Source organism: Sorex araneus, chromosome 5 (genome assembly GCF_027595985.1).
Source record: "Sorex araneus isolate mSorAra2 chromosome 5, mSorAra2.pri, whole genome shotgun sequence".
NCBI lineage: Eukaryota > Metazoa > Chordata > Mammalia > Eulipotyphla > Soricidae > Sorex > Sorex araneus.
In genome coordinates, this window is record NC_073306.1 from 115,518,593 (window position 1) to 115,529,944 (window position 11,352).

General features: G+C 43.2%; 2 protein-coding genes across 2 annotated transcripts; both read right to left on the reverse strand.

Moving 5' to 3' along the window:
• Nucleotides 1-1,895: 1,895 nt before the first annotated feature.
• Nucleotides 1,896-4,117, reverse strand: DEFB129 (defensin beta 129). Its single transcript, XM_004612672.1, has 2 exons — nucleotides 4,060-4,117; nucleotides 1,896-2,323 (listed from the first exon to the last, which is right to left on the reverse strand). The coding sequence occupies exons 1-2, from the start codon at nucleotides 4,115-4,117 to the stop codon at nucleotides 1,896-1,898; spliced, it is 486 nt and encodes a 161-aa protein (XP_004612729.1).
• Nucleotides 4,118-9,826: 5,709 nt separating this feature from the next.
• On the reverse strand, nucleotides 9,827-11,076 carry DEFB127 (defensin beta 127). The gene is given in 2 exon segments (XM_004622709.2): nucleotides 9,827-10,011; nucleotides 11,043-11,076. Coding segments are annotated over 2 exon segments (219 nt in total).
• Between the last annotated feature and the right edge of the window lie 276 nt (nucleotides 11,077-11,352).

Sequence of the window (11,352 nt, forward strand, 5' to 3'; positions counted from 1 at the left end):
GGGCTGAAGCGATAGCACAGCAGGTAGGGCATTTGCCTTGCATGTGGCCAACCCGGGTTCAATTCCCAGCATCCCATATGGTCTCCCTAGTACTGCCAGGAGTAATTCCTGAGTGCATGAGCCAGGAGTAACCGCTGTGCATTGCCGGGTGTGACCCAAAAACAAAACAAAAACAAAAAAAAAATTTAAAAAAAAGCAAATTATTTTCATGGTTTTGCATGTGTGATCTGCACTCATTGCTTTATCTATGGCCTGTTGTCTCTAAAACATTTTTAACTTTTTAAAAAAAATTTTGTTTTTGGGGGGTCACACCCGGCAATGCACAGGGGCTACTCCTGGCTCTGCACTCAGGAATAACCCCTGGCGGTACTCAGGGGACCATATGGAATTCTAGGAATTGAACCCAGGTCAGCCGTGTGCAAGGCAAATGCCCTACCCGCTGTGCTATTGATCCAGCCCCAACATTTTTAACTTTTGATTTTTATGTTATTGCAGTTTTTTTGTTTTTTGCTTTTTGGGTCACACCTGGCAATGCACAGGGGTTACTCCTGGCTCTGCACTTAGGAATTGCTCCTGGCGGTGCTCAGGGGACCATATGGGATGCTGGGAATCGAACCCGGGTTGGCCGCGTGCAAGGCAAACGCCCTACCCACTGTGCTATTGCTCCAGCCCCCTATTGCAGTTTAGATAATAGGGTTACAATAATGTTCAAGTTTCTCATATTGAGGTTCAAAGTTACTGCCCTCTCCTGTCCCCCAAAGCCCATGACCCTTCCCATCCCTATGTCCCCTCCAGTCCAATGTTCCTTCCCCCAAACCATTACCCCATTATTTATTGGTCATGAGTTATGGGTTTTGTGTATGCTGTTATCTCCCTTCTTAGCACCCACAAGCTTCAAACCCTCCAGTTCTGTTCCCATTTTGCTTCCTGGAAGCCTATTTGCAACCCGCCTCCTCTCCCCTCCCCTCTCCAACCCACCCTGGCACTCTCGGATCTGTTCTCTAGTTTCCAAGGTTTATCACGGGTTGATATTGCCTTATTGGGAAGCTTGCTGAAAGTGCCTGGCCCACATTTCTACACCTACTCTATGATCTACTGTTCTTACCCCTCCTTACGGGGAGAAGATAATTTTGGTCTCCCCTCATTCTATTTTGCAGCTGGACCATTTCACAAAAGTCAAAAAAGAGAAATACTTTAATTTTTGTCTTGTGGCAATGCTCAGGGGTTACTCCTGGCTCTGCACACAGGGATAATTTGGGGTGCTGGGGATAGAACCTGGGTTGGCCTCCTGCAAGGACAAGTGTCTGACCCCCGTGTTATCTTCTCTACAGGCCTAAAAGAGAAATATTTTGGAGCTGGAGATAGTACAGTGGGTAGGGCACTTGCTTTGCACGCAGCTGACGGGTTTGATCGCCAGCATCCCTATGGCCTGGGGAACCCTGTCAGGAATGATTCTTGGGTATAAAGCCAGGAGTAAGCCCTGAGCACTGCCTGCTGTGGACTGAAAGACAAGAATTTTTTTCTTGACCTTTTCCTTCTTATCACACTCTCTCTCCCAAGCACACCATATGAAGCCTTAAATCTTTGTTGCAGAGGCTGAATCTGACCAATGGCACAGGCCAAATACAACGCTACTGCTATTCTTCACACTTTCTCCTGGGCATGAAAATGAAAAAAAAATTTTTTTTTAGCTCTATCTCTGTTATAAAGCTCTTCCAAAAATGATCAGATTCTATAGACTGTAGGTGCTGAAGCAGAATTTATTGAAGACTGATGACAAAAGAAACAGCACTATGTATCATTTAACAGATAGTAAAGCTAGAGAGGAACTCGGTGCTTTAAGGGAAAGACCCACATCCCTGCTTCCTCCAGCTCCCAGCCTGGGTTGATCATACCTATGGGGGCGGGGAGGGAAGTGGGGAGTCCATGGCCGAGTCTCTTTTTGTTTTGGAGTCCTTGTTGGTCGAAGTATCGATGTATATCATAGGTTCTGAGGTCTCGGGGTTGGTGGTAGAAAAGGTCATCAAGCTGGAATTTGGGGTGATGATGTTTAAAGAGGGGACGCTTCTGATCTGGGAAAGCTGGCTTATCACAGACCTTTTTTTCTCCACACTGTCATTCTTGCCAGCAGGGAGCAGACTCTGGGATTCCTCTTCCAATGAGTGAGACAATTCATTTTGAAGATAGTCTTTGATCATTTGAATCACTTTGGGCTCCACGCAGCATTTCTTCCTCTTGCATTTCTGCACCTCTCTTTCATCCACCTCACATTGGGCTTTGCATTTCCCAAAGCCCATCAAACATTTTCTCCAGCCGAGGATCTCTGCACAAAAGAAAGAGATTGTGATTGACCTAGGGCTAATAACTAGACATGATGTCAAAATGGCTGAAGGGAGAGGAGTAAAGACAGAAGGAATTTGTTAGGGCTAAATCTTAGATTATTTGCTTCAGGATAGGAATTTACATACCAAACACAGTAACAACGATGGCCCTCATTCCCCTGATCCTGAAAGAACCCCTGATATACCATCAGGCTACACTAGCACGCGACAGGGATAGAGACGTTACTGGCGCCCGCTCGAGCAAATAGATGAACAACGGGATGACAGTGATACAGTGATAATCTTAACCTCATTTGTAATGAGATAACTCCCACACTGCTACCTATAATTCTAAATTAACTGCTAAACTTAATACCTTATCTCCCAAATGTCTCACTTTCCCCCTCTCCCTCATTAATTTTAACATTCTACTGGTTTTACATAAGTAGCTAGAGATTTTTGTAGGTTGCAATGTTTGCATACGTTCCAATAGTCTTACAATAGTCTTACTAAAGACAAAACAGTAAAATTCTTGTGTTTCAATGTTGATTAGTCTTGCTATGGTATAGTCCTGTGGGATTTGTGGCACAATGGCTAAGTGGCTTGACCCGAGACAACACAACCATACTTGCATATGTTGTTATCATTTTCCTAGGGTCCTGAGGTAAAATTAATTCCAATATCTTTGACCCTATTTTCTGACCTGAGTCAATTATTCTAAATACCTAAATACTTTTTTTTTTGGGTCACACCCGGCGATGCACAGGGCTTATTCCTGGCTCTGTACTCAGGAATTACTCCTGGCGGTGCTCAGGGGACCATATGGGATGCTGGGAATCGAACCCGGGTTGGCTGTGTGCAAGGCAAACACCCTACCCGCTGTGCTATCACTCCAGCCCCTAAATACTTTTTTCTTTTTAAAACAATTGAGGGGTGGCTGGAGAGATAGTACAGCAGGTAGGGTGCTTGCCTTGCACATGGTCGACCTGGTTCTATTCCTGGTACCACTAGGAGCGATCCCGAGTGTAGACTGTGAGTAAGCCCTGAACACCATCCTGTGTGGCCCCCAGACAAAACAAACCAAAAATTCTCACAAAAAAGACCCCACAATTGTCAATCCAATGACTATACTGCATTTCTAAATACTCTTATGAGAAAACAATGGGGGTTCCCAAGAAATAAGACAGAGAGAAGGAACTGTAAAAAACTTACTAAGTTGAGCTGGAAAACATAAATCTGTGTTTTGGATCACAAGAGGGTTTTCTTTAAGCATAAAAATGACTTCCTCCTTCTACCAACATACAAAATGATAGGGATTTTTCCTTCAAATGATGGTTTAAATTAGAAACAGAGTAAAAATGAGCTAGACCTGTACTGAGTTTCAGATAATAATTGCGTAGAGAGCAGGAAAGTTTATACCCTAATTTCTTTTTCTCCCTACTCCATTTTTCTTTCTCCTACTCCCCTGTATCCTAATTTTTGAGTGTGTTCTCTCTCTCTCTCTCTCTCTCTCTCTCTCTCTCTCTCTCCCTCCTAGTTCTCTTCAGCTCCCTATGTGTCCCCATCAAATACAATCTGGGTTTGGGCTTTATAGGGATACGTAGGAGATGGTGTCTGACTGAAGCAGTAAACGCCTAAGCCATCTCTTGGGGCCTCTCCTTTCTCAGCGTCTCTTTGGGTTTCCATTGTCCTAGACTGTCAGCCCCCTACTTCTGTTCAAACTAGAATTACCATTTACCTGTGTTCACCTGGTACTGTAGCATGAGGCTGGCGAAGAGAGGGAAAAGGAGCTTCATGGTGTGTGCGGAGAGGAAGCCTTGTATTGGGGTTGGTGTGCTCGAGCACCAGGCTTTATTGACCCTTTCATGGCCTTAGGCTGGAAGCAATGAAGTGCAGCCAAAATGCACAATTGTGTTTTCTTGATTTGAGAGCAGGCTTTGGAGAATACCTCTATGCAGTGAATTCCCTGCTCTTGATATTTGGGCACTGGGTTCTAAGAATAGAAGATATAAAAGATACTAGTGTAAGATCTTTCTGATTCTCATGAATGTTTGAGCTGGACAAGAGTTATATGTTTGCTTCAGTATGTTTCTGCCCTCTTATGCCTGAGGCTGTTAGTGTGTGGAAATCAGGAGAGGAAAAATTCCTAGAACTATAGGTTCCTAACAGATAGAGGTTGTCTTATTTATTTATACTTTTGGCTTTTGGACCCTACCCGCAGTGCTCAGGGCTTCCCTTTGACCCTGTACTCAGTGATCACTCCTGTTAAGGATTGGGAATCAGGCCTGGGTCTTCTGTGTGCAAGGTAAATGCCCTTCCTGTGCTACTATCTCTTCAGTCCATCTTTTTAATTTTTACTTATTTAATTTAAATTAAGTTTAATTAATTAATTTATTTTGCTTTTTGGGTCACAGCTGGCGATGCACAGGGCTTATTCCTGGCTCTGTACTCAGGAATTACTCCTGGCGGTGCTCGGGGGACCATATGAGATGCTGAAAATTGAATCCGGGTCAGCCATGTGCAAGGCAAATGCCCTCCTTGCCTGTTGTACTATCGCTCCAGCCCCTTATTTAATTTTTAAGGTGATACCTGTGATGTTCAGTCGCGGCATTGTGGACCTGATAAGTCAGTGCTGCAGCCTCTTGGGACCTTCTGGCACTGGAGCCACCAAAGTCACACCCTGAGGTGCCTGGAGATTACTCAGTGCTGAGGACTGAACGCAGCACTGCTGGATACAGGCTTCAGCATTTTGACCTATATTCCCAGCCTTTCTCTATATATTGCTTTTTGGGTCACACCCGGCGATGCACAGGGGTTACTCCTGGCTCATGCATTCAGGAATTACTCCTGGTGGTGCTCAGGGGACCATATGGGATGCTGGGAATTGAACCCGGGTTGGCTGTGTGCAAGGCAAATGCCCTACCCGCTGTGCTATCGCTCCAGCCCCACCTATATATTTTTTTGCTGTTGTTCTGGGCTCTCTAATACTCAGCAGCGATACTGAATCAACATAAGAACTCATGTTTGTTAAATAAGTTTGTGGAAGAAAATCCTGGTACAGCTTTAATGCCTTAAAAAACTTAAGATATTGGGGGCTGGAGCGATAGCACAGCAGGTAGGGCGTTTGCCTGGGTTTGATTCCCAGCATCCCATATGGTCCCCTGAGCACCGCCAGGAGTAATTCCTGAGTGCAGAGCCAGGAGTAACCCCTGTGCATCGCCAGGTGTGACCCAAATAACAACAACAACAAAAAATACCCAAAAACTTAAGATATAATTGCTTATAACGTTTATCAGTTTCAGATGTATAGCCTAATGATTAATCTCTATCTATATTATAAAGAGATTCCCCACAATAAGTCTACTTAAAATTACTCACCACACACAATTATAATTTTTTTCTTGATGAGAAACTTTAACATCTGTTCTCTTCAAAACTTTCAAATATACAACATAGTACTGTAGTCACCATATTATACATTTTATATTTGGACTGATTTAATTACAACTGGATGCATCCTGGGACCAATTTAGTTATGACTGAATGTACGTTTGGCCACATTCACCCATTTTGTCCTTTTTAAACTGTCCTCTCGTAAACACTATCTATTATTCTTTGTAATGCGCTGCTATTTATTTAAAATTATTTTTTATTAAGGCACTGTGACATTAAAAATTATTCATAATTGAGGTCCAGGCATGCAATATTTCAACAATAACCCCATCACCAGTGCCAACTTCCCTCCTCCAGTGTCCCCAGTTTCCCTTCCCCATCTCATCCTCTCCCCTCCCCCTCAGCTCCCACCAGCCTGCCTCCTTGACTAGAACTTTCTTTTTTTTTGCTTTTTCGGTCACACCTGGCGATGCACAGGGATTACTCTTGGCTCTGCACTCAGGAATTACTCCTGGTGGTGCTCAGGGGACCATATGGGATGCTGGGAATCGAACCCGGGTCGGTCGCGTGCAAGGCAAACGCCCTACCTGCTATATTATCACTCCAGCCCTGACTAGAACATTTTTAAGTTCGGTTGTTCTACTTTGGATCTCATACTCTTGACGCTGTGGTTTAGATACGTCCATCGATCACACCTCTCCCCCACCAATGTGTCCAAGGCCACTGACTTCTGCCCGTTACCTCCTGTCCTCCTCTTCTTACTTCCCAGCTTGAGTACTTGAGTTCAGTTACTTTTTTATGATTCCATTTAAATATGTGAGATGAGACAGTAAGGTATTTGTCTTCCTCTGTCTATTTCCCTAAGAACAATGTGCTCAAAGTTCATCCAATTTGTTGCAAATGGCAAGCTTCTCTCTCTTTTTTTTTTTCTTGTGGCTGAATAATACTCCACTGTTTTTCTATATCTCATGACTGGTGGACAGTTAGGTTGTTTCCATATTTTGGCTATTGCAAATAAGACTTCTGTTGACATTGGAGCACTTTTATCTTTTTGATCTAGTGTTTTATTTTCTCTCTCTCTCTCTCTCTATATATATATATATATGTATAAAGCCAGAAGATATATGTTGCATTCTATGGTAATTATATTTCCATTTTTCAAGAAACATCTGTACCATTTTTTTTCAGAGCGTTTTAATCAAATACAGTCCCATCAACAAAGCACAAATGTTCCCTTTTCTCTGTACCCTCACATTTGTTTTTTCTTTTCATTCAATAATGTCTGTTCTAACACATAAGGTGATATCTCATGGTGGTTTTGATTTGCATTTCCCTAATGATACATGGTGTTTAGTACCTCTTTGTATCCCTGTTGGCCATGAATTTGTCTCATTTGAAAAGATGTCTCTTTAGATCTTCTGCTTATTTCTTTGGTGTTAGGTTCACACCTGGCAGTGTTCATGGCTTCCTCCTGACTGTGTGCTCAGGGATCACTCTTGGTAGTGCTTGGGGGACCATATTGGGTGCAGAGATCAAGCCCATGTTGACTGCTTCAAAGGAAGCCCCGATCTTCCTTTCTTTTAAGTTCTGTTTTTCTCTGCTAAATTTCCTTCCCTCTCTTTTTGAAGAACTTTCTTTAACATATTAAAATAGCATGTGAGTTGATTTCCTTTCATCTGAAAATGGCTTCTTATTTTCTTTTCTTCTTTCCTTTTCTTCTTTCCTTTTTTCTTTCTTTCTTCCTTCCTTCCTTCCTTCCTTTCTTTCTTTCTTTCTTTCTTTCTTTCTTTCTTTCTTTCTTTCTTTCTTTCTTTCTTTCTTTCTTTCTTTCTTTCTTTCTTTCTCTCTCTCTTTCTTTCTTTCTTTCTCTCTCTCTTTCTTTCTCTTTCTTTCTTTCTTCCTTCCTTCCTTTCTTTCTTTCTTTCTTTCTTTCTTTCTTTCTTTCTTTCTTTCTTTCTTTCTTTCTTTCTTTCTTTCTTTCTTTCTTTCTTTCTTTCTTTCTTTCTCTTTCTTCATTGAGCTATGATTAACTATCAAAAGCTCTATGTATTTATTTCAAGAGTAAACAAATATAATCAATTTCAAGAGTTTGGAGATAGTTCTACACCTGTGAAGTCAGTACTGCTGAGTCACACCCCAAGCTCCCTTCTAATATAGATTTAAGTTGTTATTTATTTATGTATGTTTTTGGGCTACACCTGGAAGTGCTCAGGGCTTACTCCTGGCTCTGTGCTCAGGGATCACTCATGGATGTGCTTGGGGACCATGTGGGTTGCTAGGGTTTAAACCTGGGGCCAACCATGTCCAAGGCAAGAGATTTCCTTGTTGTACCATCTCTTCAGCTTCTGGATACTTTATTCTTTGAAAAAAATTAAAAAATTATTTAGCTACCATGAAATTATAATGTTATTCATGATTGGGTTTCAAGGATGCACTATTCTTAAACCCAAAAAAGTACATGAGAAAAAAAATGAGTGCATGAATATTATTCTGAAATGTCCTGTATTTCTTGTTTTTCTTCTATTTGTTGATTTTATTCTGTTCACTCAGATTGCCATCTCTTAATCTTACTGACCCTCACTTATGTTGAAATCTTGCACATTTCACTAGGCAGCATTTAATGATATTTCCTTCTACAGAAATGATGTCAGCTTTCTGAGTTTCTGATTTCAATCTTACAAGATTTTCAGTGTTCTGTTCATATCTCCTTTTCAATGGTAGGATGGAGGGTATTCTGGTTTTTGGAAGGAGGGCTTCCGTGATCTAAGAGCAACTCCTAGTAGTAACCCTTGTCCAGGAGGGCTAGAAGGTCAGTGTAAAGGTCTGAGGGTGCACTTCTTGGGCCCTGCAATGCCAGGAAACCCCTGTGCCACCTCTGCAGTGCCTGGAGATCTCCAGGGCCACCCTTTGCAGTGCCCAGAGACCTCCAGGATTGAAATGCAGTCCCAGGGCTACAAAGCATACTCCCTTATCCCCAGGCACTGAGCTATTCTTATCACTCATCACTTGGTGTATTGATTGTATAATCTCTGGTTAAAGAACAAAGGAGTTGAAAACTGGAAATAAGCTTTATTAGAATCTGATTTAAGGTCATTCTGGTGATCAAAGAACCAGAATGGAGATGTGGATCTCTTCGCCTTAATTTAGTGGAATAGTGCTTATATGCATGAAACCCTCTCAGCAACAGTATGGCAAGCCACAGTGCCAAATAGGAAAAAAGGAAAAGAAAAAGTGCCTGCCATATAGGCCGGCTGGGAAGTGCGGGTGTGTGGGGGTGGGGAACTGGTGCCGTAGTGGAGGGAAGTGGACACTGGTAGAAGGATTGTAGCACTGTAGCACTGTCATCCTGTCGTTCATCAATTTGCTCGAGTGGGCACCAGGAACGTCTCCATTGTGAGACTTGTTGTTACTGTGTATGGCATATCGAATACACCACAGGTAGCTTGCCAGGCTCTGCAGTGCAGGCGGGATACTCTCCGTAACTTGCTGGGCTCTCCAAGAGGGACAGAGGAATCGAACCGGGGTCAACTGCATGCAAGGCAAGTCCAGGGCATGGACTAATGAATACAATGTATTGGAATAAGTTGAGAAATAAATGAACAGGAAATTATACTGACCTTATGTGTCACTGTATCACTGTGTCACTGTCATCCCATTGCTCATCGATTTGCTCAAGCGGGCACCAGTAACATCTTCATTGTGAGACTTGTTACTGTTTTTGACATATCGAATACGCCACAGGTAGCTTGCCAGGCTCTGCTGTGCAGGCGGGATACTCTCGGTGGCTTGCCGGGCTCTCGGAGAGGGATGGAGGAATCTAACCCGGGTTGGCCGCATGCAAAGCAAATGCCTTATTGGTGATAGCACAGAGGGTAGGGCATTTGCCTTGCATGCGGCCAACCAGGGCAATTCCCAGCATCCCATATGGTTCCCTGAGCACCACCAGGAGTAATTCTGAGTGCAAAGCCAGGAGTGAGTCCTGAACATTGTTCGGTGTGACCCAAAAAGCATAAATAAATAAATAAAAATTAAAAAAATCAACCTCTCTAACTGACCTTATGTAAATACTTATAGGGATTATACTTTCTGTCACTGCATCTTGGTTTTGAGCACTAGTCCTTTCCCTTTGGATGAGGTGGCTTTCTAATTCTTCTGTGTCTTTCCACTTCTTCTAAGCTATTGAAATAACACTATTTCCCATTTTCACAAAAAACTCGATGTATTTCAGTTGCTCTACATATTTTACTGCATTGTCCTTGGATATATTCACCCCAGCACTTCTTAAGCTGTTCAGTTACTGTGAACGTTAGAAACAAATAAACAAACACAGTAGGACAAGGTCCGTGTTTGAAACTACAAGGAAACTTTCATCAAGGGGAAGATAGAGGATATTGTAGGGCTTGGGTATTGGGAGATTCACACGTATTCTTATAATTTTCCAAGAAGAAAAAGTTTAGTGTTTAGGGTTAGTCATTTATAATTAGTTCTAAGGTTTTGGATCAGTATCTGCTGAATTATACCCAAAGCACTAGGTATTGTCTCCTCCCCTCCTCCCTCCCTCCCCCTCCACTCCCCCTCTCCCCTCCCTCTCCCCTCCCCCTGTCCCCTCCCTCTCCCCCCCCCCGTCCCCTCCCTCTCCCCTCTCCTCTCCCCTCCCTCTCCCCTCCCTCTCCCCTCCCTCTCCCCTCCCCCACCACTTTCCCCTCCCCCTCCCCCTCCCCCTCCCCCTCCCCCTCCCCCTCCCCCTCCCCCTCCCCCTCTCCTCTCCTCTCCTCTCCTCTCCTCTCCTCTCCTCTCCTCTCCTCTCCTCTCCTCTCCTCTCCTCTCCTCTCCTCTCCTCTCCTCTCCTTTCCTCTTTCCTTTGACCCTACACTCTGTACTATCTCTCCAGGCCCTGAAGTTTCTTACTCCTAACTCTTAAGTCTAGCATTTCTCTCATTATCTACACACTACAGTGTAATAGGCTATAAATATGCATATATTATAGACAATACACATATCTCAGAATGGAAGATAATATCATATATGCCAGAGTAAAAATGGCATCTAAAGTAATTAAGACTTCCCTAGATACTGGGCCCATTCTTTTCTATAATGAGATCTTCCTAGGAAGAATTATGACCTCTTTTCAGGAACGTGAATATTCCCTTAAAGAATAGTGCTATGGTATAAAGCTTTAGAAAGAGGAAATTTCTATTCAAGATGTAGATGTCAGTCATCCCTACAGCCCTATCTCCTCCTACTGTAAATTACAAAGTTTGCTCCAATATCTGAAGATACAGCATCCCATTGTTGATTTGAGTGACCCCTGGGAAAGTTCTGGATTGCCTTTGGGCTTCTGGAATAGCAGAGTTGCAATCATCAAGAGGGCTCTCTTGGCCAAGCTTCCCAGAGGAGGTGGCAGCCAAAGCTCCTGGTCCCTTGAAATTCACACTATGCCACGTTCTGCTGGAACCTGAGTCCCTAAGCACTGAACCAGAACAGAGGCTATGATCGGAGTATGCCTCCAAACGCCTGAGTTGTGCACTTTGCATCATGTGGGCAGGCCCAAGAAATTTGAAATAACTTTCATCAAGGGGAAGATAGAGGATAGTTACCCACTATCACGAATCACGAAATCCTGTTAATTGTCAATTTC